At 37.2% G+C, this 27587-nt stretch overlaps 5 protein-coding genes across 12 annotated transcripts in view; 2 read left to right on the top strand and 3 right to left on the bottom strand.

Annotated features, from left to right (window-relative positions):
* The first annotated feature begins 2545 nt into the window (after nucleotides 1–2545).
* LOC109856843 (1-acyl-sn-glycerol-3-phosphate acyltransferase alpha) lies at nucleotides 2546–7851 on the top strand. 3 transcript variants are annotated; one of them, XM_020432552.1, is made up of 5 exons: nucleotides 2546–3014; nucleotides 4804–5119; nucleotides 5226–5391; nucleotides 5472–5618; nucleotides 5716–7851. In XM_020432552.1, the coding sequence occupies exons 1-5, from the start codon at nucleotides 2830–2832 to the stop codon at nucleotides 5727–5729; spliced, it is 828 nt and encodes a 275-aa protein (XP_020288141.1). In that variant the 5' UTR covers nucleotides 2546–2829; the 3' UTR covers nucleotides 5730–7851. The 3 variants fall into 3 exon arrangements, with proteins under 3 accessions (XP_020288141.1, XP_020288132.1, XP_020288149.1); XM_020432543.1 differs by having other exon boundaries at nucleotides 5472–7850; XM_020432560.1 differs by lacking the exon at nucleotides 2546–3014 and adding an exon at nucleotides 3059–3299 and having other exon boundaries at nucleotides 5472–7851.
* Nucleotides 7852–7920: 69 nt separating this feature from the next.
* LOC109856721 (calcyclin-binding protein) lies at nucleotides 7921–9390 on the bottom strand. Its single transcript, XM_020432312.1, has 2 exons — nucleotides 9156–9390; nucleotides 7921–8707 (listed from the first exon to the last, which is right to left on the bottom strand). Exons 1-2 carry the CDS (start codon nucleotides 9174–9176, stop codon nucleotides 8045–8047), a joined length of 684 nt encoding a protein of 227 aa, XP_020287901.1. The 5' UTR covers nucleotides 9177–9390; the 3' UTR covers nucleotides 7921–8044.
* Nucleotides 9391–10093: 703 nt separating this feature from the next.
* Nucleotides 10094–12874, bottom strand: LOC109856233 (ATP-binding cassette sub-family F member 1). The gene is made up of 5 exons (XM_020431282.1): nucleotides 12190–12874; nucleotides 11889–12114; nucleotides 11025–11670; nucleotides 10725–10903; nucleotides 10094–10657 (listed from the first exon to the last, which is right to left on the bottom strand). The coding sequence occupies exons 1-5, from the start codon at nucleotides 12642–12644 to the stop codon at nucleotides 10163–10165; spliced, it is 2001 nt and encodes a 666-aa protein (XP_020286871.1). The 5' UTR covers nucleotides 12645–12874; the 3' UTR covers nucleotides 10094–10162.
* A 334-nt stretch (nucleotides 12875–13208) lies between these two features.
* LOC109856010 (dual specificity protein phosphatase 12-like) lies at nucleotides 13209–16460 on the top strand. 4 transcript variants are annotated; one of them, XM_020430831.1, is made up of 4 exons: nucleotides 13209–13525; nucleotides 13623–13647; nucleotides 14046–15015; nucleotides 15614–16460. In XM_020430831.1, exons 3-4 carry the CDS (start codon nucleotides 14056–14058, stop codon nucleotides 15644–15646), a joined length of 993 nt encoding a protein of 330 aa, XP_020286420.1. In that variant the 5' UTR covers nucleotides 13209–13525; nucleotides 13623–13647; nucleotides 14046–14055; the 3' UTR covers nucleotides 15647–16460. The 4 variants fall into 4 exon arrangements, with proteins under 4 accessions (XP_020286420.1, XP_020286392.1, XP_020286411.1 ...); XM_020430803.1 differs by lacking the exon at nucleotides 13623–13647; XM_020430822.1 differs by having other exon boundaries at nucleotides 13209–13647.
* A 55-nt stretch (nucleotides 16461–16515) lies between these two features.
* The window catches only part of LOC109856029 (dorsal root ganglia homeobox protein-like), a 47084-nt gene continuing 36012 nt past the window's right edge, over nucleotides 16516–27587 (bottom strand). Inside the window, exons 2-6 of one of the 3 annotated variants that reach the window (XM_020430853.1) lie at nucleotides 23312–23537; nucleotides 22596–22689; nucleotides 19501–19817; nucleotides 18606–18778; nucleotides 16516–16978 (exon numbers count right to left, since the gene is read on the bottom strand). In XM_020430853.1, coding sequence (XP_020286442.1) covers nucleotides 16535–16978; nucleotides 18606–18778; nucleotides 19501–19627 — 744 coding nt within the window. In that variant the 5' untranslated portion in view covers nucleotides 19628–19817; nucleotides 22596–22689; nucleotides 23312–23537 and the 3' untranslated portion in view covers nucleotides 16516–16534. Of the gene's footprint in view, nucleotides 16979–18605; nucleotides 18779–19500; nucleotides 19818–22243; nucleotides 22565–22595; nucleotides 22690–23311; nucleotides 23538–27587 lie in introns of those variants that run through there. The other 2 variants (XM_020430863.1, XM_020430844.1) reach the window with 2 other exon arrangements.

Genomic DNA, 27587 nt, shown 5'->3' with positions numbered 1-27587 from the left:
TACGTTCGTTAAAAATACTGATAAACTGAAGAAATCGGTGTAAAAACACCGAAGATTGTCCAAAAATATCTAAGCGTAACTACGCACATCTAACCGGTACGGCTAAACACGCGCTCTTGGGTTAACACGCACGTGAACTAATCTTATGCAGATAGTTTTGTGTGTTCCAGACTATACCGGATATGTAGGTAGATATCGACATCTCAAGCGCATCGGTACGTTAAGCCTGTTCTATACTAACAATAATCATGTTCAGCAGACCGAGCAGATCAGTGAGCGCTTAATGATTCTTCAATATATGATTGGTTTCTACATTTAAATCCAAATAAGATCTAAAGGCAAGATTCAATCATATTAAAGAATCACTTAAGCGTTCACTGATCTGCTCTCGGTCTGCTGAACGTGGCCAATAAGCGCAAGGCGCAAATGCAAGCTGCATGTTTCCTGGAATTTAACCAATCACGTTGGTCGATCGATTGATTTGACTATGCAATTGATCAATTTCACGACACTTGTTTGCGGCTTGCGCTTAATGTAGAACGGGTTTTAAGAGGTACGTTCCATCTGTTTGCAATGTTATTGACGCCCATAGCGTTCACTGGGTGTTGTAGATTGTTGTTATCCAGCAAAAAGGCACCGTCCTGAGTTTCACGTAACAGCGGATTTGCGTATGTTAAGCTTAGACGATTTGATTGGTTAGCGCAAGTTACATGTAAAAACGGCCTAAAGGTCTTTAGCAATGTTTACATCGCATTATAGGGACATACACGCGTCTAGAAAGAAACTAAAAATCAATATGACATCTACGATCGCTCCGTTTAAAACATATTCGCAAATATAGTGACAATTTACTTTTATAAATTTCTTATCTCATAAGTGTACTGCTAAGATATATTGTTGACTGTCAAGTTGTTGTGGATATTAATGAATTGTATGTAAGCTAATTTTATGCAATAAATAACACGTGCAAATAAAATAAATAGGAATTTATCCACTGAGAAATAATAAAACAATAACATGTGTGTGTGTATAACCTTAATTAATGTAAATTTTTTAACTTACAACCAACAAAAGAGTTTTTGTATCTTGAACCAATCAATGAGATGTTACATTTCAGATCTAATTTTTATTCTCGATTTGTGTTGTTTCATATGTATATAAGATTTTTCTTTTCTAAAAAACTTAAACAAATGTTACATAAAAAAGGTAAAAAGGAAGGAAGTATATGTTTAACACTTTTAAAATTTAAAAAATATATTTAGTATAGCAACATTATTATTACTTTAAACTGTACAATACATATATATATATATGACGTACACAGTACATTTTATTTGCAATATTATAGATACGTATCAAATATATAGTGTTGTTCATTGTTTTTGCATTATACCACTTTTACTAAATTTCAGCTTTACTTTCTCAGTATTCATACGTTATTCATTCCCATGTGAAAAAAAATCAAAATTCATCAAATATTATTAGATGTTTACGTGCTATATCTAATAAACGTCTAATAGATTTATCAGCTTTCAACTTTGTTTGTTTTGTGAGTTATCATCTTAAATATTTGTACAAGTCTTTCTGATAAGTGATGCACGTGCATCAGAAAACGATGTCAAATGTAATGTAATCACCATTTAAAAGAAAAAAATCATTCTTTTCAAGATTAGATACACAAAATATATATATATACATAGTTTAAAACTCCACAGATGACAATATATATACATATATAACAAAACAAAAACAATCACGTTATAAAGCTATGCGATTTGGCGAATATCACAAGAAATATCAAAAGAAATGTTCACACACAAAAGTAAATATAAAATTAAATTTATTTCAAGCGTTTGTTTTATAAGTACAATCATTCCCATATTCTGTTCAAATTATAACGATGAAAATCGTCAAATTACAACGATGAAAAGTTGTAACTTATCTAATTGATATAATCTCCACAACAAGAAAATACATCACATACAGTTTATATCATACATAAAAAACCTTTTTTTTTTTTTTGACATATCTACTTATTGATCAATAAACGAAACATGATACTGCCAGATAAGGTCACGTAGAAAATAATTTGTAGATACACGTGTATTTCCATATTATATTTATATCAGTATAGTGTGCAATTATTTTCCTGTCAAAAATGAAAAGCAAAATTTTATTTTTAACATTAATGACTTAAATATGTAAAATAAGGAGATGCACGCGCGCATATCGATATCATTATCACAGCCGCATAATGTAACATACACGCCGAATTTGTTAGATTTTTTGTGAAAGAACGCGTTTAAAGATCGATAAATCCGATAGGTTGAAAAACAAAAGATTGACATATTACACTTATTAGATTAAAATTAATAGACCCTCAGGGTCGCGCGCGCGCCTGTGGATGCATTGGCCGACCAGCTAGCAAGGGTGAATCATTCTCTTTCTCGCTTTCTTTCTCTCTGTCTCTTTTTCTCCTTCTCTAAGCTACGGCAGGCAGCAGCAACCCATAGCCATCCACAGCAGACGGTAGACGGTATTAAATCGCTCTGCTGCTGATCGCAGACAGCAGTGTTCGCCTGCGCAGCAGCGCGTTTTGTTATATAGAATCTACGTGTGTGGGTGTATATGTGGAGCGCGAGGAACCGCCGGTGGCATCGCACCAGCCGAAGCCTCACCAAGTCGGGCGAGGGAGCGCCGAGCAAAATCATCCGCACAGCGTCCGTTCTCTCCGTCGAAAAGGGAGGGAAAGTGCGCGGAACGTAAAATTTTTGTTTAAAAAGTGGTGACACGCGATCAGTCTTCTTCTTCGTTCGTCAAAAGAAAAAAATGGGTCCAGCGTGCTTCGAGCTGATCCTCGTTGGCTTCATCCTAGTGTTGCCGTTCCTCTATGAAACAAGCCGCACCTTCCGCTATTATTTTAAGTTCCTCGTTTACTACGGCATTGTGATGGTGAACGCGGCTCTGCTTCTGCCCGCGTTCTCGCTGCGGCCCGGCAACGTCAAGAATTTTCTGTTAGTATAACGATCGCACAAGCGATCGATATTGTTTGTTACGTGTATTATCCATTTCGCATGTGTGTGCCCTCTCTCCCTACGTCTACGTAGAGATTCTTCCTCGTGTAAGTTTTCTTATGTCACCCTGGAAAGACGTCTCGGATAATCGCGAGAGAACGCCGGTACAAATTTATTGACCAGCGCTCTCTCGCTGCTCAATTCACTGGGTGGCGGATTGATGGTGGTGTAACGATGGTGTTCGATAGTGATGGTTGTTACCCGCAAGTCTCTCCTCGTGACGATGTTCGTACTAATAATGAGTGATATGCGGAGGCGGAAAGGATGATTTAAATTGCAATATCGCACGAGAAAAGCTGGATAATATGAGTCGTTTTCTGTATTAAAATATGATCATAAAATTAAATATGTAAAAAGATAAAAAAAAAAAAAATAAATAAATGTAAGAACAAATTTCGCGCGCGTGCTTTAGTATTTGCAACATTATACATCGCATAAATACACGTACACTGCGCGGAAAGTCTCACAGATGCATGGGAGTAATTAAATAAGAATCTTTCGACCGGCGTGATTTAAACGAAGAAATAATTAAGACCCTTGAAATTCTAAACTAATATTGAAATTGGTCATTAAGAGCCAAAATTTTAGCCAATTTTAATACTAGTTTAAATAAGAATCGATAATGAAGATATTTTCTACATAATTCAGACGCGACATCTTTGTATTTATATGTTTACCAGTTAAAAGTAAATTTTAAAATTCAATACTTGACATTATCCACATTAACATCAACTTTAACTAATTAAGAAACTAGTTTGAGTTTTTTTTTTTTTTACACTCTTGTTTTACACAAGTACGATTTGAACTTTGTTCTAAACCTTCATATTGATGATCGATGATTAGAATAATAAGTTTAAAAAAATCTTGTTTACTTGAAGAGATCTTATTTAAAATTTAGATAACTCTAAAGAGATTATAGTACGAAGTTTTTACGGCATTTTAATGCTTTAACTGTTCTTGGAATAAAAGCTGAGACAATAAATTTAATTATTTACTGATGTTAAAAATCTTAATTTATTCTTATCTAAATATTGAAATGAGACGTAAAAAACGAGAAATCGTGAATTTTTGTGTATTGCAATTTACATTAAAATAAACTAGATGTTTTTTACATGTTACCCCACACCGGTATATTCAAAGCCCATAATTTGGTAAAATCCGCGCTTTTGAAACTTCTTTCGTATGTCGCATATATGTAATTGCGTATAATTTAATTTACGTCCAACAATATATATTTTCTACGTACGCATAGACTCAAGATAAAAGAACGTATGTGTAAGAAAACAATGCGCATGAACAAACAACATAATTGCTACTATTTTTTTGGTTTTTGTTAAGAAAGACGTGATAAGATAAAACGTGATAAGACAGAACACATAAATATAATTTATTAGACAATCATCATTTGCTTTTACGTTGTATATTTCTTTTGAATCACTGGATATATCATGACAAAGCTATATAATAATAAAAGCTATATAATAATCTTTTGTCATATTACAAGTAAAATAAATTAATTTAAATATATATGCGCACATGTGTGTGTAATATTTATATGAGAGAATAATATGGAAAGCTTACACCTTTTTTTTTTTACCTCAAACACAGAAAATTTTTTCGAACCTATATGTTCTTTCATGCACGTAAAAAAAATTATACAGATATTATTTATCTGATTATTGTGTTATTCGATTCGTAGTTGTGCTATGTGAAAAGGTATATATTGCAGACTGGCATCGTCGTTATGTCATCATGTCAGTACTCTGCTGGGATTGCGTTGGGAGCTGAGAGGAAGGGAACACTTGGAGAAAGACAGAGCTTGTATAATTGTGGCGAATCATCAGAGCTCGCTGGACATATTGGGTATGTTCGATTTGTGGCCGGTGATGGATAAGTGTACCGTCGTGGCCAAAAAAGAGATCTTCTATGCGTGGCCAATGGGCCTTGCCGCGTGGCTTTGCGGCCTAATCTACATCGACAGGATGAACTCCGAGAAAGCGCGAGCCGTGCTGAACACCGCCATGGAGAAACTCAAAGACAACAAGGTAAAAATTCAAAAACAGTTGATCGATCTCTCTCGAGCTAGATCTCTGATGTTGATCATTTGTGTATACTAACTTTCACTTTATTAATTCCGATCGCCTGATGCAGATCAAGTTGTGGATATTCCCCGAGGGTACCAGACACAATACCGGCGAGATACATCCATTTAAAAAAGGTGCTTTCCACGTAGCAATCAGATCGCAGTTACCTATACTGCCAGTTGTATATTCGTCTTACTATTTCTTGTCCGCGGAAGAGAAGAGGTTTGATGCCGGTAAGCATTCGATTCTGTGTTCTATTGCGGAACGCGTTGAAAAGAAGAGAGATCTTAATTGAGAATTTCATTGCACACAGGTCGCATCCTTGTGACTACATTGCCACCTATTTCCACTGAGGGACTCAGTACGGATGACGTGGAGGAGCTAATGGAAAAGACGCGAAGCGCCATGAGCGAGGTGTTTCACGCGGCAAACCGTGAGATTCAGCTGTCTCTTGCCGCCGGTGAGATATTAAAAAGCGTTCTATAAGAATGATGACAAACGAATAAGATGTGCTAATGCTTTTCTACAAAGATATTAGCGAGTAAATTTTTGCGCAGGAACCAAAGACTAAAGCAACCGTTTCACCAATGTCCTCTATTATATGTATATTACGCTATTGTATTATTATATTTTAAACGTCTCTCCAAAGCTCCATGAGAATGGACAAAGATATCGTTCGATTCGATTTTTACGATATCCAAATCACGATATCTGTACAACAATACATTTGTACGCTCCTTTACTTATTAATCTATTTATTTTAGCTGCGCAGATCACGCGAGAATCTAAGTATCTTTTGTCGCGTAGTTCTTTCGTTTACGCGTCTGTATTCTCTTGCGTCGAATTTAATCTTAACGATATATAAGATATAAATATTATTGTGTGTTCCCGTGTGTCAGTGAGATTACAATGGACTTCCGTTTCCGTATATAGAAGTTTTTGCCCTTTACTTAAAGTAAGTTATTACGAACTATATACAAAACACAACAATACATTGTTGACTTACTTACAAATCTGCTTTGATTGCAAACGGAAATAGAAGTCCTAGCGAATAAATCTTTTATCGTCAATGTAAAAACGTTAGTCGTGACGTACGAAGCTGTTTACGAGAGTGATTGCTTTATATATCTATAAAACAAGCAAGGAGACAAACAAAATTGCATGTGAGTAAAAAAATATAAGATCGAACGGAATAATTCATATGCGATTGCTGAATAAGTATAGAGAAACATTCCTTTTGGATTAAATATAAATTTTAAACGTACTGTACAATATACAGCACTTTTATGAGTAGATATGAATAGAATGAGAGAAAAAGATATGTATATACATATATCATGATTTCGTAAAGTTACAACTTGTACATATAATTCGTTAGAACGTGTTTTATAAATTGTGGGAACATGTTGTTAGTGTTTATATACTTAAACGGATTGTACTAAATTTATATTATTAGACATATTTTGCTATATAAGATAACGCGCTTGTACATTCCTGTTTGTCTGTTTTTTATGCTTCCACTTATTTTATTTGATACAACTGTATATCTAGAAAATGAATTAAGAAATACGTATAATATATTAAAAATTTACACACTTAAGTGATTTACAGTGAAGTGCACCTTAATTTTAAATATCTTAGAAAGAGAGAAGTTGGACTTTCACACAAAACAGTCTTTTTTAACCAAAACAAAAGATGATGCAATATTTATCGAGAGTACTCTTTGAAAAATTTCTAAAAACTCGCGAATTTTTCGATCACACGAGATGCAATTGTATAACCATGTGGAAATATCGTTAAATAATAAACTTGTCACGTTAGTAGTATTATCTTCCTGAATAAATAAATAAAAAAACAAAAACGCACAATTTTCTCAATTGATCGTATTTAATAAAAGTTAAACGCTGCGTTTAATGTACGATTTCTAGTGTATTTAATCGAAGTATCTAATGCATGAATATAGAAATTTGGAGAAAACTTTTTGTAATTTTTTATAAATCTAAAAAAATTTTTTTTGAACTTACAAATATTATAAACATCTGTGTTCTTTCCTCAAAAAATTATCATCTGAGAGGCGGCACTTTACGTTTACTTACGTATATGATTAATTGTAAATCACATGATACCTTTGAATAAATCTTTTACTTAACGAGATTACACATACACGGTCCTCTAATAGAGATTTATTTCAGTGCCAATTTATACGAGAAGAGCAGCTATTGTATGATAATTACACTTATTGTATAAATAATTTTTTTACGTAAAAATAACTAACGCATTCTATCACTTCAATACAGAATTATAAATTGTTGCATTTTTTCGAATGTGAGAATGTCGATGGCATCGATTTTATAAGACAACGTTACAACATATGTAAAAGTAGTATAGCTTATTATTCCAAAGAATATACATATATTATTATATTTTTAACTCAGGCAATGTATTATACATTATGATGTTACCTGTGATCCGTCAAACACTTAGCAAACATTAATCACGTCATAAAAGATATTCAACGAATTGTTATATGTACATTATGTAAACTTTTTATCTGTGAACCGATTCACAATTGATTAAGTTTATCGAAAATGGTTTTGTATATGATATGTATAATTGCATTGTAAATTAAAACATAGTTCGCAAAGTGTAAGAGCAAGTAATAAAATATATCTGATTTTAATGTTGTTTACTGATTTTTTCATTTATTAATACACATCTATTAAAGAGTATATACAACAAATGAATGTCAGTTTTTTATTTATTAGTGACGTAATTTATTTAGTTTTTTATTTATTACAAACTTAACGTACTAAATACAAAAACAAAATACATATAGGTAGTAGAGGGGTATACATTTACTTAATTAAATTTAAATTAATACCGGAATTAGAAATCCATTACGCCGCTCCTTTGTTTCTCTTGACTCTCAGTCCATGCCTTGGCTATTGTCTTCTTCATCTCATCATCGCCGTCTTGATACATTTTTTTCATTAGATTCATCAAGCTTGCGCCAGGATCGCTTTCTTCACCCATATCAGGCATAGATGGTGATTTTGCTTCCTTGATTCTTTTCTCTACCGATGTAACATGCGACCAATCCTTGGCCACTTTTTTTACAAGCGACACAACAATCATGTCAGTCTTTACCTTGAAATTGCTCTTTTCGGTGTCAATTTCAGCACATAAATTGTTAATCGGCAAATGATAATTTCTGTTATCCAGTCCAAATACATGTAGATTTAATGTTTTTTCTGAAAAATCGCAAGTGATGGCTTCTTTAGGTAATTGATGAACATCCTTCAGCGTTATATAGATCTTCACTGCTGTGTGAGTCTGATCCCATCCATAATTGTTTAATTTCACTTCATAGCACTTCTTATTAGTGTTGAGGGATGGGTTTGTTGGTTTAATTGATGCATCCTTGTTCTCTTCAAGTATTTTGGCTAATTCTGTCTGTAGCCTTCTAAGTTCAAGTGTTAATACATCTTTGATTCGTTGTCTACGAGCCTGTTCGAGCAAACTGCTGAGTTCTTCAATGTCCAATCTTACCTTCAAAAAATACATCAAAAATAAAATTTAATTGTCTTTCTAATATATAAATAATTCTTTAGTAATATATATAAACAATTCATTAGTAACTCTTAAAAGTTATACACAAAATCACATTAATGCTATCATGAGTAAAATTTCATTCTAGTATTTTTTACCTTAGAAATAAAAAAAAGCCGTTAAAAATACCCATAAAATTAGTGTTGCCAGTAGTCACGTTTTTTAACAACATTAGAACGAAGTTTGCATGGAGTAAAATTTCACCGTTGTAACGTATATTATACAAAAGACATAAAATACAGTAAAAGAAATCATTTAATTGCGTTTTATATAGTACATTTCTCATGTTTTTTTCCCTCCAAAATATAAACACACACTGGTTTCATTTTACACACGTACGAAGTGCAATAAAGTGCAAGTAAAATTTGATTCGAACAATAATACTCACTTCTTCAACCTTCGTCGACATTGTCAATGAGTTTTAGTTCGTTGACTGTTCTTGCAGATGTTACAAATGTAACACAAAAGTTTCACACAAACTGATACAATATTCAACGCCCGTCCTCGACTTAGTACCAGAGCTATCTGACTGACAGCATGCACCGCACTGTACCAAAACGCGATAACGAATTCTCCAGAATCTTCTGGTTTGGTTTGGTGTTCAATGTGTTCATTGTTCATATAACCGTGTAGAAGCATAATGGCGGCAAAACCAATCAGAAAATTGTTCATCTGACCGGCGCGAAGTATAAACAACGCAATACTTCAATACATTTAAGTATAATTACGTACATATTTATATCTAAAAACCGTAAAATATTTTATTTAACGTACAGTAATAGATAATTAAAACATTATACACCATGGCGACCATAAAGTTTTAATTATTATTTTATAACACTTAAGCACATCTTCTGGATTTTTTTGACGGATCTTGAGCAATTTGTATAATAATCTGGAATCTTTCGGAAAAGAAAAATATTTGTATACATGAAGAAACAATTATTTACATATAAAAAAAATATTTATTTCCTTAGTAAATTGAACGTGAGAAAACTACAATTTACGCATATAAAGCGCCACCTAGTCATTCTCGAGTATTGTAGGCTTTCCAATTAATCTATTATCATCTAATGAAATAAAACGATTCTTTTTTGTGGGAATAGTTTTGATCGTTGCAAAAATGTGTTATTTTTCTTTATACCACATAACATACACCTCCTAAACTTCTGAATGTATAATCATTTATTTTTACAACTTTGATTGCAATAGAGAATTGTATTTATAATACAAAGATTGTACTTATATAATACAAGATTGCATTTATAATACAAAATTCAAATCTAGCGATTGTTTCGGACAGATATCCTTGAAAATACTTCGTTCAATTATCGTTTTTTTTTTTTTTTTTTTTTTTTTTTATGTCACAGGCCACCACAATATGTCGATGATTAATTATTGCAAAACGGCAGCATTTGCAGCTATACTAGGATTGTTAATAACTTCGCCCAAACTCTCGAGCAATTCTTTTCTATAGTCATCGAAATCGCCATCAATCGGGTTGATCTGCTGATTTTCAATCACGTAGAGACAGCATTCTGTATCTCGGATCAAACGTTCATCGTGCGAGACGATGATGACACCACCTTTGTATTCGTTGATGGCTTCAGCCAGTGCGTCAATCGACTCGATGTCCAGGTTGTTGGTCGGTTCGTCCAAAATCACTACATCTGGCGCGTTCAGACAGAGCTCGGCCAGAGCTACGCGCGCCTTTTGACCGCCCGACAGATCTTTCATTTTGATGGTATGTGCATGAGAACTAAGGCCGAAGGTGCCGAGCTGTTTGCGCGCCTTCTCATATGGAAGATCGAATAAACGCATCAAATATTCCGATGGGGTCTCCTCAGCGGTCAAATGTTCACCGGAATGCTGATCAAACCTTCCTATCCTCTACAAAATGGAAATTAATTTGTTTTGTAACATAAGAACAGACAGTATTAGATAACAGTGTACATACCAATCGATGATTCTTCGAGAGTTCTCCTTTTTGAGGCGTTAAATCGCCTATTAACAATTTCAAGAAGGTTGATTTGCCAACGCCATTAGGACCAACTATAGCTACTCGAGAATTTAAATCTATACCAAAGTCCGCACCAATAAACAGTGGTTTTTGTCCTTCATATGCAAAGGTTACATCTGAAAAAAAAAAAAATTAAAATAAATTATATTCTGATATATGAAAAATCATTAGATAATATTATATCAATATGTAATTTGTTACTATTGAAAATAGAACCAAGTTTTCGTTTCGACTTACTTTGAAGACCAAGGATTGGAGGCTGAAGTGGTGGCGGATCTGGGAACCTAAATTTCACTATGTATTCTCTCGGTCTTTGTAACAATTCCGTAGGTCCGGTGTCTTCTTCTTGTTTCTGCATCTTTGTTCTATTTTTCTCTTGTTTTCTAGTGAGAGCTTCTTTTTGTTTCTTCTCTGCTTGTTTCTTACTCTGTCCAGCTGCTTTCAGATCTTTCAATCTCTTTTCCTGCTTTTCGTACGCCTTCAACATCTCTTTCTTCTTTTGCTCATACATCTTTTTAAACATGCTATAATTTCCTTTATAATAAAACAATTTCTGCTGGTCGAGATGTATGATGTCTGTGCACACATTGTCCAAGAAACTCTGGTCATGTGACACGATTAACAAGGTTTTCTTCCAGGCTTGCAAGTAGTTATCCAACCAGATTACCGCGTTAAGATCCAGATGATTCGTAGGCTCGTCCAACAGTAACAATGTCGGCTCCATGAAAAGTGCTCTCGCGAGCGAAACGCGCATTCGCCAGCCACCGGAAAAATTCTTTGTCGCGCGATCTTGCATTGCACGACTGAATCCGAGACCAGCGAGAATTCTCCTGGCTCGAGGTTCTGCCGAATCGGCTCCGATAGCCTTTAACTCATCATAAACCTAAAATATTACACATAAGTATTGTATTTTAAAGGTTCCAACAATTATAACATATGTTTAACCTTAATCCTGTAAATCGAACATTAATCTGAATGACTTTAGAAACTGAGAAAATCTCACTAACTATTTAGTAGGAAAATCTCGAAAAAAAATATCAAAAATAACATTATTTAAAAATTAAAAAACTGTGTTAACATATATAAAACTAAACTAATTACTTCTTGCAATCTGTTCTGTATACTAGTGTCTCCTTGCTCTGCCATCTCCTCCAGCTTCTTGCATTCTGCTTGAAGCTCTTTGCATTTTACATCAGCATTAAGTACTACTTCTACAGCTGGTGTATTATCTGCTATGACTTCTTGCTCACAGTATAATACATCTATGGTAGGTGGAATATTGAAGGCTCTTTTGGCTATATGGCGAAGAAGAGTAGTTTTTCCATGACTGCAATTAAAAATCAGATGTTAAATATAATATATAATTCTTTTTTTTACATAGAAGACATTATTGTTAAATTACCCATTAGGTCCCACAAGACCATAGCGTCTGCCTTGCGCTATCAACAAACTGGCATTGGTGAAGAGCTCCTTGCCTTTGGCCGCTATACTGAAGTTCTCCACCTTAATATCAACTGCGTTATCCAGCTGCTGATTACCACGTTGTTGCGTCTGACTCTGTGAGACAGTGAAGTTGGTCTCTAGTTCGCTATGACCTTGACCACCAGCTTTTGTCAGCATTTCCATCGTTCGCTCGTACTCCTGTTGCTTCTTCAGTTTCTTCTTTTCCTTATGCGTGAGCTTCTTACTCGGCGATTCTGCCTCGATCTCCATATCCGCGAGCTTCTTCGTGACATCCTCGGTTGCTCCATTCTCAGCGGACATCTCAACAGATTTCTCAATAGATTTTCCGACAGGTTTCTCAACAATCACCTCACTGTCCTTGATTTTATTATTCTTCTTTGCCTTGCTCGACATCGCTGCACGTAGTCACAAGCAGTCACACGTCTTAACCTAACCCTAACCTTTCTTTTTCCACATGCACAAAAGTAAGTTGCATGGAGTTGCACACGAATCCAGCTGCATTCAATTAGCTGAAGAGAACTGTCGTCATACACGTGACGTAATCATAGACTTAATAATAGACGGAACACTCATGTAAGAGGAGCTGAAGCTTCGTTAAAAGAGACAGAAATAGTCGTGGAGTAGTTCTCTTCTTTTCTAGCAGTGAGTTGATTGGAGGCCGCGGCAAGCCGAAGGAGTGGTGAGATCTTGAAAAGACAATATCATCTAGATAATAGACAAAATCATCTTGAAAAGACAATATCATCTAGATAATAGACAAAATCATCTTTGGATGGTGAGGGTAAATGGCAGCTTTAATTTACTTTCACACCACCTGCTTTTCACCAATCAACGTTCAGTGTCAAAGCGCCGGTGTCTGCATGAGGATCCAGCCTTACAAACTATGCGCGCACACTGTGCTTGTGTGCGTACGTGAACATCGGGGCGGTGGGGATACCCCGCTTCAATATTCTCGATGCTGGCCGGCATGATCTGGCATCTCCGGGTATGAGCATAAGTAACGTCGCACTGTCAAGAGTGCAACTGGTTTTTCTTCGAGTTTCTTCAGTATTTAATATTTACAATTTGATAATAATATAATATAGTGGTTAATTTGTTTTTAATTGTCGTCAAATGGTTGCGAAAACATAAGTTGTTGAAAGGGAACGTTTTGCTCCAATAAAAACGCGTTCGTCATTGATGTTTGTCGAAATGCAGCACAGTTGAACGCAATACTGCACACGAATGGCAGTGTGGGAGATATACGTGTTTAATCGTAAATTAGCGAGCTTCAAGTGAGTTGTAAATTAACAACATAACTTCCCCGTATTACAAGGCATGTAATCCAGTAGATTTGATGGTCATTAATATCGTGTTGTATCTCTTTGTCAGCAAGGATAACCTTTTCTTTGTCCAGGCAAGTTTGTTTTATATTTTTACATTATTGATTTTGTACTTTATTTATTGCGTTGCCTAGTGGCAAGCTGTGATTATTGCATATTCACCCCTTGTTGCTTAAGAATAAAAGGTCTAAATATACAGTACATATGTGTGTGTATGTAAAAATAAAAGAGCTGAGATTGTGATATATTTGATTTCTCTTCCACTGCTTTTTTTTAATTATTATAAATTTATTATACAGGTGATCGTCGTTTATTAATGTAAGGATATTTTATAATTTTGTATGTGTTGTTTCTTGATATTTAATAATTTATAAATATATGAGTGGAAATTTATCTTCTGACGCTACAATTTTAGTCATAAGACTAGGACTAGGTTTAGAGATGCCTGCTGCAGCTTTGTTCATGATTACAGGGTGCCAAACATGGCACAAGAGATTGAACCCGGCCTATTTCTCGGCAACCTTACAACTGCTACAAATATTGATTGGTTGAAAAAAAATGGAATAACTCACATACTAACAGTAGACTCCTGTCCATTACCAAGAAAGATACAAGAACATCTTCCTCATTTAATTACCAAATATATTCAGGCGACGGATATTCCGCGTGAGGATCTTCTTACACATTTTGAAGATTCCTATGAATTCATTGATCGTGCCATCGAGTCCCATGGGAGAGTGTTGGTGCACTGTTATTTTGGTGTGTCGCGATCGGCCACTTTGGTGATCGCGTACATAATGAAGAAGCGCGAGCTGAGCTACGCGGACGCGTTCCAAGTTGTAAAGTCGAAGCGATGCTTCGTCGGACCGAATCCCGGCTTTGTAGCACAATTGCAGCTTTACATGGACATGGGCTGGGGCGTCGACAGTACCAACGTGCAATTCAAGATGTATCGGTTGCAGATAGCCGCCGACAAGGTGCGCAAGGCGCGCATTCTGCCTCAGAACTGTGTCGATCTCGTTAAGTCGGATCCCGCGTTAACGACCGTGCGCCCCGAGCCGACAGTTTATCGTTGCAAGAAATGTCGTCGCATTGTAGCAAGCGTCAGTAACATTCTACCTCATCTACCGGGCGAGAGACAGATCTGGCGACACATCAGCGCTAAGAAGGATTTTGAGAGCTGCGATAAACTGCTCCAGAAGAGAGAAACGCAAGTTGCGTTTTGCGACAAGATCTATTTTGTGGAACCGTTGGCTTGGATGCCCGATATTACGCACGCCGTTGAGGGCAAGCTGAATTGTCCTAAATGTAACACAAAACTCGGATCATTTAGCTGGATAGCCGGGATTCAGTGTCCCTGCGGCAGCAAAATCGCTCCGGCCTTCTACTTGGTGCCCTCCAAGCTCGACTGGAGCAATGTCGTGCAGAACGTCCAAGTAACGGTATAGTACTGAAGTCTTAAATACAAAAAATATGTTCGAAGCACTGAAGAAATCGACTTCGGTATAAAATAAGAGAAGACAAAAGTCTTCGATTTTTTTTGTATTCGCGATGCGATGCAACTGAATTTTGCGCGCGTGCACACACTACATTACACACATACATATACACACACACATACATAAGAGTTTTAAGATTCTTAATACCCACCAAGAAGGCAATATTAAGAAATGAAAATATTTGAAAAAGCATCTAATAAGCGCCGTAATTGTTTGCGCGACTTGTAGATGTTTACCATTTTTTGATTGTTGTCTTGTTGAATTGTAATAACGTTGCGACGCAACGTAATATCAAATATTGATATACCATTTGACTCTTAGCGGTTACCATAAATTTTATATAAAAGTTTTTTGATATTTTAAATAAATAATTATATATTATTATTGTCCAAAAAAACGGTAGAAGAATGAGATGGCGAAGATGTGCTAAAAAAAAAAAAATTTTACTCACCGCTTTCTATATATGTGTGTGTGCGTAAAATTTTTCATTTGTTTGTTCTTTATTAACATATTAACTCATTAGCGTCTTTTTATGCTGTAGAGAGTCCAAGAAAGATCCTATAGTACTTGCTGAGAGTTGAGAGACTAAAATGCAATTTTAAGAGTGAGACGACAGATGCGACCAACATATATTCGTCGGCTGACTATATTCTAATTCTGTGCCAATATATATTTCGACATGTGTACATATATATATATATATATATACATATATATACATGTATTTGTTACGTACATCTCTGTATGTTGTACTTTTTTATTATATACGTATAAGTATAGGCTCAGTGAGAATGAGAAAACACATAACTGAAAAAAACGTTCTCCGATCTCATGCTTCTATTGCACAATACCGTCTTCATCTATACCGTCTACATATATATGTACTCGTGTAAGGCTACAAGAATTTTTTCGTAGAAACAAATAGACACATCTCTGTGTATGTATCTTGTGCTTATTAAAAATATTTCGATGTTCTAATTGCATTTGTTGCATTACTTCCACATACAAGTAATAACTTAATACGCTGATTTATTGATGAGAAAAACAAAAACGCTATGATACTTATCTATTCGTTATACCCTGTGTACTCAGAACTTATGTCTAAATAAAATCGGTGAATGATTATCATTGGTTAAGGCACACATCGGACGTTTACATGTTAACAGATAATCTCTACAAAAAAAATTCGCGCGTATAACAACTCGAGACAACCAACGCGAACTTAAAACTTCTATCTATCTTTGGTTTTTCCGCGTTTTTAAGCGCGTCGAATTGATTTTACAAAATGCATAAAATACGTTTCTCGTATTTGCGTCACGTCGAGTTGTACATTTAGAATCAAAGAATGGAATAAATTTAAACGAGCTGCCCTGTAAAGAAGAAATTTCAGTTCGACCTTTTTTCAATGACATTGGAATCACAATTCTCATTTCGAAAAGCGTCGGGATGCTCGGGAACGGTATCACATACTCGCGTGCATCGCTGGATACGTCGAGGCGTAAGGATGCGCTCGCAGTCTCAGGGTGCTCAGACCGTTCACGGCGGTTCCGTCCAGATGTCCGTGATGAATGTCGGTTTGGTGATGATGGTACGGCGACAAGCCGACGTTCGCCAAACCGCCGTTCGCGACGAAGTTGTGACAGCCGGCGGCCGCGGCGGTTTGCACCGCCGTGTAATGTTGCGGAGTCGTTCTCCAGTATTCGCCGTAGGAATACTGAGTCTGAGAGGTTGTATTCGCGTTCTGCGACGATTCCGCATTGCCGTCCGCGTGCTGCGGGGTATGCGACACTCGGATGGGACGTAGCGGTAGCGCAGCTTCCATTTCTCTGCCCGCGGAAACGCCGCGGCTCATCGCCGAGCTCCGCTCGTTCCGTCGGAACTTCGCCCGCCTGTTCTGGAACCACACCTGCAGAAAAGAAAAATTTATTTTTCTTCCCTTTATTATTCAAAGATCAACAAAAACTAACGTATCTTTACGTAACAAATGCTCGTTTTGAAAAATAAACTATTTCTTTACATTTTTTTATTTTTTTAATTTTATTCTCCACATTATTTTTGTATCTCTGAAGTGGTATCTTCTTTTCATAACTGCTGAATATCTCGATTTTAATCGTATATTTAGCTTAGCACTGCGATATCGCGCAATTGAAATTTCTTTCAATCTCCTAGAAAAAGTTATTCATCTCTCGCACAAGTTCTACGAATAATGTATCACTGAAGATTGTTATTTCACAACAAATAAATCCAACTCAAAAGATCCGTGCGAATTTTAGAAATATATATTTTCAGTTCTAAAAGCTAAGATCAAACTAAAAAAAAAAAATAAATTTTAACTCGGAGGACGGTTTCTGTATCAAAAACTTTGTTTAACGAAAAATCTCTGAGTTTGATCGCATCTTTCTATTAATGCTCATGATCATCTTTCTCTCTTCCTCTTCTCACTCTCCCTCCTCAAGTTAAAAATCATCGCGGTTGTGTCTCGGCTTGTTCAAGAGGAAACCAGAGAGAGAAAGAGAGAGAGAGAGAGAGAGAGAACGGAAGGATGCGACGCGCCGGCCGAAGACGGGACAGCGTGACGGCTCCTGGCAGGCGTACCGACGCCCGCCGCAGACAGACGGTCGAATAGACAGACGCGTGTACGCGGCATGGACCGCTGGCGACGACGACGTCGATGCGTCGCGTCACGCACACGTGTTCGGTGCACGAGGCCGTAGAGAACGGCGCAGATGCTGGAGCGCGCGTCGCCATCAGGCTAATCATAGCTCTCCTATGCCCTGACAACCTGTCTCCTCCGATTTTCTGCCTAGCTGTCCGCGACCTCCACCTTCCATCTCTTTCTTCTTCTCAGTCTCATACTCGTGTCATCTTTCTTTCCCTCGTATTACTGACGACGCTGGGTTCGGTACAAGAACACATGTGCGCGTCATGATACTTTCTCGGACGGATAGTCTTCTCAGTTACTGAGTGGAAGACGGCTTCAAAGAGCGCGGTCCGCTCGTTCTGTGAGTCCGTCGCTCGCCTCGGATGACTGGTTAACTTGGACGGTTGTACGTGTCTCGAAGAAGCTAAACGTTCCGCCACGTTCCATTGTTCTTGTACAGAGAAGACCGTCGTCAAAAAAAAAAAAAAAAAAAAGATAACGTCTCGGTGTATCCCGCGATTCCCCGATTTCTATTTAACTACGAACTATTTTCCGCGTTTTAATTCAATTACACTGTTTAAAACGATGTAAATTAATCTCGTCATATTTTTTACTTAGAGTTTTAAAAAGAGTCACGTACATACGCGCGAATATAGATATTCAAATATTGTACGTATAAAATGCACATTGTATCTATATTTGTAAAATACACATTTATAGAAACGATCGCGCACAAAGATATAAGATTAAATTATTAGAAAAAATAATCTTTTGTGTGTTTATTTGCATCTGTTAACAACGTCGTCATCGTTCACAAGTGAAATTAAAATTTGAAAGAAAAGATTAAGCAACAAAAATTTTTAACAAGTTGTCACTCAACGGGAGATCTCACCTGCACTCTGGCCTCTGACAAAGACACTCTCGTTGCCAGTTCCTCGCGAACAAAGGCATCCGGATAGTGCGTCTTCTCGAACACCCTCTCCAACGCGGCCAACTGTTGCGCCGAGAAGGTCGTTCTGCTTCTTCTGGGTCTTCTGTTTCCAGCGGTAGAGGTTTCATTGCAGTCTGCGAAGCACACATCAAGTGTATCTAACAATTATCTCATGCAAGCACTTCAATTTCAAAACTTCATATTTCGTTAATATAATCTAAAATAACATAGAAATATATCACGTCACGGGAGCGAATGTGTGTCAATCTTGTTTAGAAGATACTTGTTTGCGCGCACGTGTAAAAAAAAGGAGAGCCGCGCGAGAAGAGAATGCGAAATTATTTCTTCGACACAATCTGCCGCACACCGAAGAAACGCGCGTTCCCGAAGATGCCGCTCGTGATACCGGCGGTCTGTACAGAAAAAAGGATGCGAAAAAAAAAAGAGAGAGAGAGAGAGAGAAAAAGAGGAACACGCTAGTCGACTACAGCCGCGGCCATTCTTTGAATGACTCCACTATACTTGGGCATTCATCAAAGCGGCATAATGCGAGCAGCATGACTGGAAATGCGCGATTTCGATGAAATCAAGTACGCGCCGTGAGACGCGGATTGAACGTGTCGAGAGACGCACAGTTATGAGATCATTCGCCGTCGACGCCGTGCGCAACAATGTAATTTTTCACTACGTGTACTTTACATAAAAAAAAATATCTATAATATCAAGTACCGCTTTATTGTTTTTGTACTATTTATTCTTGATATTTATCTTTCCGAAGTATCGATAAATTTCAAGAAACTGGCGATGAAGAAAAGCAATAGTTGTTGCGTACGAAAAATATTTTCCGATTCCTTACCCAAGGAGTGCGTTGGCGTGGACAGTAGGCGTGAGACCGTGAAATCCTGCGGCGCGTGCGAATTCACGAGCTGCGACACTATCACGCCGTTATTCGCACCTTGTTCCGCGTTCGTCGCGCCCAACATTTTTCCTCGCGCTCGCCTCTCTCTCGGCGCAATTTTCCTCACGTCAGCATGACAATCAATAAAATTTCATTGCCAAGTTTCTCGGCATTTTGCGGAATCTTGAATATTTTAACGCATCTTCCTCCATGTATTTTTACATCGGTGACCGTTTCCTCGCATGCATCATCTCGCGCGGGTGATATAATCTCACCTGCGAGAAAAGGAACAACTTTGTAAAAAAAAAAAAAGATATCGAAATCGTATTTACTGCACGTTTAACTATTCTTGTATTATCATTAAAATTGTATATTTCTTATTATATTTATTATTTGATTTTTAGATTTTTAGTATAAAACAATATATATAGTAAAAATAAACAGTATATAATATATATAGTTTTTGAATATGGCGTCTATATATATATATATATAGTATATTATATATATAGTGAATTTTCAACAAAGTCCGAACCCCGGCGACTAGAATCGCGACTTAATTTCACGCTACATGATTATTCGGAGTCGGGATCTCAAAATATCATTCCGAAACTTAATATTAGCTCCGAATTGTAGTGGAAATTCAAAATATATGAGAAGACATGGAACGAGCCAATTTGCGAAAATGTTGATGAAAATGTGTGCGAGATGAATTCGAGTTGTGCATCGAGGCAGACATTTGTATCATTCTATTTTGGATCGTATTCAACTAAGACGCTAGATTTACGATGTAAATATCGTTGTACGAAGCATGAGAGAGAGAGAGAGAGAGAGTTGTGCGTTGATACTTTAACGCGAAATCAAACGAGTTTTCATCGCATATGATACATCATGTACACAATTGTATCAATCAGTCTTCGCGGTAGTGTATATTAGTTATTGACATATATGTTTAACGCTAAATCTGGTCATTTTATTTATCTCACTTGACCTCGAATATAATCGTCCGTATTGGACGATTAAAATTCAGAATCGAGTGTCCACATTTAGCACCAAGTGAAGCTAAATAGAGATGCGCGACATATGCGAATCTAAATCTATTCTGAAAAAAAGAAAACTTGGTAGTGCACAACTGAAAAAATATATGATTCAATATTGCTGCAATTAACTGAAAACAATGTGCTCACTTTGAATCAATTTTTCAAAAGAAAATTTGAGAGAAAAATTTACTCGAAATACAATTCTCTCGACTGAATTAAATCTCGTAAATTTTTTAAGTGTCAGACTACTGTTGTGGCGAACTCTTGAACTTAAACGCCACGTATAAACTGTTTTATTGATTTAACAGACGCGATCATTAAAGAACAATTATTTACAGCGGAACGGCAGATACGAATGGAACGGGCACACGTTTATGCGTAATTTGTCTCGGGAAATGTTAATTAAAGCATTTCCGAGCTCGAGCGTGACGGTGCAATTAGGGCCACGTGCCAGCAGTTGCAAAGTGCGCGCGGCATGTTCGTTCATTCTTCGTATCCGAACACGACGATTTTCTTTCCAATTTATTCGTTCAGTAAATTTTGGTATATTTGGCTCGCGATCATCTTTATTAAAATCCGAATCGCAAAATTGACATACGCGACAAATCGGAGCTCATTGGCTTGTGAATTATCACGATCGCATACACTGTTGCGTTTGTCATTGCGGTTCTATCCAATTTATATATATATATATATGTATATATATGCGTACGTTAATACATATGTGGTAATATATGTCGTTTAATTTTCGATTTGTCACGCGCGTCTGGCTTTCCGCTGAAATTTGTGTGTGTCTGTCACGTTTTTTCCCCCACTGTCTAAAAACATGCTAATTTCGGAATTTATGAGCGCAATCGATGGACAAGATTGCGAAATGCGCCAGAATCTACGCGCGCACATGTTCCGATTAAATTACGATTCGTCGCGGGTTTTCGGCCCCCGTCGGACTCGCATTCTCAAAGTTTTTTACCATGAGAAGTAATTAATTAAAGTAATCAATTTTACTATTTTCAATAAAAAGCGTGTTGTTGTACATTTCTCACGCAAACATGGATTTTTTTTTACATATTTTGTAAGATAAATTTTTGTGCATTTTTATTGCTCTTATTTTCTTTTGGCCGTCTGTTAAAAAAAAAGAAATAAATATACATAAGTATATTTACATACATGTATCTAAAAATGTACGTTTTGTTGACAAATAAGTGTAATAATTGTCAATATATAAATAATTTACGTACAAAAATATACAATTTACAACGAAGTTTTTTTGTTGCAAGAAATTAATCGAATTCTTCCAATTCTGGAACGTGTACTCGAATCTTATTTTAGGCTGCCAATAGCCTAGCTGAGGCGATTCTCATCGAATGTCGATTAAACTTATTAACCCTTAAACTGCGGTCCTCGCCAATTGGCGATTCATCACGCAACAACGATCACGACTTCATCACCCCAACTTCGAAAGAGAGATGCGCGGATTATGAAAATACTATTTTAAAACTACACTACGGTCAGTCTTCTTCGAAAAAAAAGTAATTTTCATAATATATTTGAATTTTCTCAGAAAGTGCAATGATAATCCAGAGCTCGTATATAATCAAACTATTTTAATATTTTATTTCTTCTAACTTTGATCGCAGAGACTTTTAAATTTTCTGACATACCTGAAATTCCGAGAACTACTCTACTTTGCTCAACTTTTCTCGGACCGGGTCCAATCTTATAAAGCAAACTTGGTTAAAAAGTTTCTCTGTAAATAGAAAACTTTCAAAGAAAAAGTTACCGATCACCCGTTCACAAATCTCAATACACACGTTCCTCGATGCACTCCGGTTTTTAAACACACAGACACACACACAGATGTAACTCTAGAAATTCAGAAAATTCATTTTTGATTTCCAGGCCGAGGTTGTTACAACAGACTGATCGAGATGTTCGATCGCGAGATCACACTCGAAAGCGTCATTTTGCTCGGAACGGCGAGATGCCAACTGACTTGGCCGAGTTAAGACGTACTTAAAGGTCCTCATCGGCTCTTCACATCCATCTCTCTTGCTCTCTCGTTCTCTCCCGTTTTCCTCAGTCTTCTCTCGGTCCGCACAGTTCCTCGCTAGAGCGAACGGAGATAAATAGAGCGTTTTAAGAGTAGGTGGAGATTTCCGTCGCAAGCTCCACCTTCATTAGATGCTCATTGGTTTCTAAACTGCCACCGCGGTTTGAGACTGTCGTTGACGAGAGATTGTGTGTGTGTGTGTGTGTGCACGCGCTTTTATTAAAATGCACCGCGAAACGCGACGAGCGCGGTGAGGCAATCGATTTATTTTTACCAGAGTCGCTCTAATGTATAATGCAATATGTTTTTTTTCGCAAGTTTGTACAATGATAAAAACAAAGTTCAGAAAAATAACAAAGCTATTGATATCATCTGCAAAAAACAATTACATTCGACGAACCGCAAGAATAAAGATAAATTATATAATTTGTTGCACAAAATACTCGAAGGAATATTGACGAGCTTATAATATTAGCGGAAAAAAAGTTTTATTTTCTCCAGAAAATCTAAATGAATCTAAATAAATCAGATTTTTTTAGAAGGTGACTCTGTATATCGTTCAACGGAAATATCATATTCACGAAAGCGGAGAAGGCGTATTTAACGAACAGAAAAATAAATCATTTAATCGCGCGTGATGCATGTTGTGTCGTCATTTAACGTGTTAACAAAAACTTACGCGATGACGTATGGGCGCCGGCGCTCTCTCTCCCGATGGTTTCCACTTTCAAGGACATGTTATATACCAGTAGCAATTTTTATAAGCCTGAACACAGATCTCCTCTTCATCTTCTCCTTCCTCCGTTTCATCCTTCTTGTACCGGCGAGATCTCGTTACACAGGGGTGTCATATATTCCCTTCGCAATGTCCGATGTACGGTGTCGGTTGATTCGGAGAGTGCGATCTGGAAAGAATAAACTCTGTGTGTGAGCAGAAAATTGTGTGTAATCCGCTTTTCCCATTTGTCATAAATTTCTGTCCTCTTCATTCAACTCACTGTTAATTAAGCGATGCTCCACTTAGAGAAAGAAAAGTAATATCTTCTTCCTATTTATAAAAAAAAAGTAAAAATAATTATTTCTACAATTCATCCAATTTAAAACGTGAATATGTGATAGACACACCTCTATTTTATCTAAAAAATCGACTGCGACTACTTAGATATAACAAAGTAAATATATTTAAAAAAATAAATATTATAAAAATATTCCTTCGCGGACAAACTTAAAAAATGACCAAGTTAGTTTCTTGTCTGTGAAATCCATTATCTTTGCGAAAAACCAATATTTTTTCAATTTTGTTTTTTTTTTTTTAATCAAAAGGTGAACAATTCTGCGCTGATAAAAAAAAAACCAAATCAAACAAATCTCTTGTAGTTTCGAAGATACAAGCGTCTAATAAAAACTAATTTTATATATAAACGCCGATGCGCAATTTTTGAGTGGGTCTGGGAAATCCATGTCTGTCCGCGAAGGGATATAAAAGAATAGAAATGTAGAAATCTCTGAACAATATCAAGATCGTAATTTCTAAAAAGGATCGGAGATCGATCCTTCATAATTTTCTCTCTTTAACACATCCGTTATTTGCCACATTGCCGATTTGATGGAAAATCGATATCAAAACGGTAATGTCAAAGGGGTGCTACTCCGAGAAGGTTTATTCTCTTCTTTGATTAATACTAGTACTGTTCCTGAAATGACTTTTTCTGAAGTATAGTAATATCATGACCCGTGGCGAGATTGCCGTAGTGAAAGAAGGTTTATGGCATAGTAAAAATATTTTTAGGACCTTTTGGTGCAATGCTGCGTGATCTCTTTCTCAGGGAAACACACTTTTAAACAGAAATAGAAACATTGATGACCGAATAGATGTATGTGTGGGTATTTTATTGAGAGATTTTTAAAAAATGTATGTTGTATTTCTTTGTAGACCATTTTATTATTAATGCGTAAAGACGGGTCAAAATACGTTGGTTTCGAATAAAGAATTTGACATATTTTTTAAATTACATAAGACCGACGATTTCACCTGTACGTGCATTTAGAATGTAAAAATGTCGCGATTCCGTCGACTCGGGATAAACCAAGTCGCGTGCGGCGGGACTACTCGTTATCCTCGTCGCTCGTAACGTTTCTCTCACTGCAATAAGCCGTAAGAGAAAAAAGAAAGAAAAGAGAAGACGGCAATTTTATGGCGCAAAACGGTTGAAAGTGCGTTAAAAGCCGAACGACAGAGTGTCGACAGCTGACCGCGATATACGGGATGTCGCAAAGTTACACTCTCTCTCTCTCTCTCTTTCGAATTGAACGATCGAATTCGACGCAAGGTGATGGATCACGTGTCACACACGGAACGTTGACAGGTGTGACGGAATATCAATTTCACATTTTCTCTCATATATATTAATTCAGACATTTATATTTCAAGAATGAATAAAAGATTTACGTGTGCGAATGTGACTTCTAGTTCATCCTATGAGCGAATCGAGTGATACGAGCGATGTGTCACGTGCGCGCGAACACAAGCGCAACAATTACATCGCCGCGCGATTTTATTTATACGAAAGCTTTTACGAGCCTCGTCACTCTCGCCGCCCCAAATAAAACGCTCGCCGAACCACTTTCGAGAGCCGCTTAAAGCCGAATTATTTCGGCGATAATAAACCTCGGTGAGAACGTCGTCGCGTCGTCCGAGAGCCGATTCGGCGCAATTAATGAACACTTAACGCCATCGTCTCTCAGAACAATTGCGCCATTCGCTCTTCGACTGCGGAATGCGCCGGGATTCATAATACCGCGTCGAAGCGGTCGTGTGTTATCTCGCGTTGTGCGTCTGCCTATTTCTCGCATAAGAAACTAAAATAATACCGTCGCGCGATTCGAGGACAGAAATTTTATTTCGAACACAGACAAATTTGCAGAATTGTCGCACGATGAGTTTGTATCAACTCGCGAGATAAACGACTTCCATTGAAATCACCGAAGTTAAATATATTTCGAATCCGTGTAATTCGCGTCGCTGAATCTTGGTCTCGGATCTAGTTTCTTTGTTTTTTTTTTTTCGGAGGATCGTCTTGTTTTCCTGAGAAAGGAATAAGCCCGCGAGTTTCTGCCGCTGTTCTAGCCACGGCGAGACAGACGCGCGCGTCGCGACGTCGTGACACGTACACGTCGCGCGTCGTCCGCGGAGAATTATTAGGCGGGCCTGAAACGTTTTCTCGCGGCCCGCGTCGTTCTCGCGCGATGACGCCCAAGTCGTCGTTGTCGTCGTCGTCGTCGTCGTCCGGCACTTTTGTTCTTGCCGTTCATCTCGCTCGTCTTGTTTGCCTCTTCGCTCCCGCGTGATCGCGAGAGAACCTCGGAAATCCTTCGGAAATCTCGCCCCGTTCAACAGCGCAGTGACCCGAGACGCGCGAGGATATAAACAGCGAAAATATAACGGAGACATAAATCCGTCGCAACGTGAAAGTTGATGAAAAAGAGCCGGGATTAAGAAGAATTGCGCGATAGGATTTCGCTCCGCGAAGTGAAATTCTTCATCTTTGGTAAACAAAGTTCAGGATAGCTATGTATGTGTTAGTTATTGTGTAGCTTTTCGGAATCGAACTTCGCTCGGAATGATTCCAACTTTTATTGTTCTTCCTTTTTTCTTTTTCAAAAGAAAATGAAAAAAAAAACGTTACAAATCGATATATTATTTTCGATCGGATCAACAGAAAATAATAGATTCGACGGAAATTAAATTAATACTTTTTCAAAGTATTGGAAAAAAATTGTATTATTTTTGAATAATAAAGTTCTTCAACTCCTTGACATACAAAGACGTCTCGGATACGTCATGTGTGTTTCTCATGTCATTGTAAACATTGACGTATCTGAGACACACGCAGATTTAACACGCAGAGATGTCACCAAGTGCGCTCGAAAAATAATATAAGAAGCGAAACGACTTGGCAGTAAAAAAAATGTCCACACGAATGTTAAGTTAAAAAATAAATAGTATTGTTTGAACACGTCGACTTCGATTTAATTCGCATGTCAAAGAGTTAAAGAAACAAAGTTTACAAACCATAAAATAACATTAGCTCTTAAATTATTCATGAAAATTGCAAGGTTGCTATAAAGTCGTTGATTATTTTACGTATCCGCACAAGTCCGATTTTACACTGTTTTAGAAACGGAGCGATTTCTTCTTTGAATTATTTCGTTCGAAAAGAGAGTCTTTGATAAAAGTTAACTCGTACTTACACATAAAAAAAACTGTTTTCGTTCTACTTAACAACGTTCTCTCGTGAGAAATGAAATAGATTTGATTTGGGAAGCGTGTCTCCGAAGAGTTTGTTTTTTTCGATCAGCACGATTTCGTGAGAGATCGTAACAGAACGAGAGACGACGAAAGGTTGTTCGTGAGAGGTCTCTTCTTTGCCTTGCGGCCCGACGAGTGTCCAACGTTCTGTAACGCGATGAGGGGTCGCGTAAAGCCGCATCTGCGATCTTCGACCACCGTGACGCGGTGAATCGGTGGGGCCTGTGGAATATATAGTTTCCACATGTGCGAGAGCACGTGGAAACGTCGTTCGCAGGCTCTTTTCCATAATATTTCCATATCCTCGAGAAATGGTCACTTTGACTTTCGGCCACCACCTTGCGCTACCATTCACCGGACGCGTACGCGCGGTCTGACATGTTCTTACCGTTGTTACAACGCGACTGTTGGCGAGTACGTACATATACATCGAGTGCGTGTTGCGTTTTACTTTGCACCAAGTCGGCCGAGCGGCATAAGTTCTATGTGCTCTCGGCAAATCTTGATAAGAGAAAATTTTTCGCGCGCACAACGTGAACGTTTTCCTTGACAGGCAGATGGTTTAAAGTAACGCCGACCTGTCTTTTCACTTTCTGAATTGATTGCCGAGAAGATTGAACATCTATCGCGATAAAAAAAAAAAAAA

Source organism: Pseudomyrmex gracilis, unplaced genomic scaffold, assembly GCF_002006095.1.
Source record: "Pseudomyrmex gracilis isolate BER0280 unplaced genomic scaffold, ASM200609v1 scaffold_4, whole genome shotgun sequence".
Classification (NCBI taxonomy): domain Eukaryota; kingdom Metazoa; phylum Arthropoda; class Insecta; order Hymenoptera; family Formicidae; genus Pseudomyrmex; species Pseudomyrmex gracilis.
The sequence above is the reverse complement of the archived record's forward strand: the minus strand, read 5'-3'. Positions and strand labels throughout refer to the sequence as shown.

Excerpts from the sequence above, each read along its gene's own strand:
- LOC109856843 (XM_020432543.1), top strand. The coding sequence starts at position 2,830 with ATGGGTCCAGCGTGCTTCGAGCTGATCCTCGTTGGCTTCATCCTAGTG. Across the intron at positions 5,120-5,225 it reads AGAAACTCAAAGACAACAAG|ATCAAGTTGTGGATATTCCC; the intron begins GTAAAAATTCAA and ends CGCCTGATGCAG. Across the intron at positions 5,392-5,471 it reads AGAGAAGAGGTTTGATGCCG|GTCGCATCCTTGTGACTACA; the intron begins GTAAGCATTCGA and ends CATTGCACACAG.
- LOC109856721 (XM_020432312.1), bottom strand. The coding sequence starts at position 9,176 with ATGTCGACGAAGGTTGAAGAA. Across the intron at positions 8,708-9,155 it reads TGTCGACGAAGGTTGAAGAA|GTAAGATTGGACATTGAAGA; the intron begins GTGAGTATTATT and ends TATTTTTTGAAG.
- LOC109856233 (XM_020431282.1), bottom strand. The coding sequence starts at position 12,644 with ATGTCGAGCAAGGCAAAGAAGAATAATAAAATCAAGGACAGTGAGGTG. Across the intron at positions 11,671-11,888 it reads TACAGAACAGATTGCAAGAA|GTTTATGATGAGTTAAAGGC; the intron begins GTAATTAGTTTA and ends GTAATATTTTAG. Across the intron at positions 10,658-10,724 it reads TCTCGAAGAATCATCGATTG|AGGATAGGAAGGTTTGATCA; the intron begins GTATGTACACTG and ends TCCATTTTGTAG.
- LOC109856010 (XM_020430803.1), top strand. The coding sequence starts at position 13,476 with ATGGCAGTGTGGGAGATATACGTGTTTAATCGTAAATTAGCGAGCTTC. Across the intron at positions 13,526-14,045 it reads CGTAAATTAGCGAGCTTCAA|GGTGCCAAACATGGCACAAG; the intron begins GTGAGTTGTAAA and ends TCATGATTACAG. Across the intron at positions 15,016-15,613 it reads TGCAGAACGTCCAAGTAACG|AGAGTCCAAGAAAGATCCTA; the intron begins GTATAGTACTGA and ends TTTATGCTGTAG.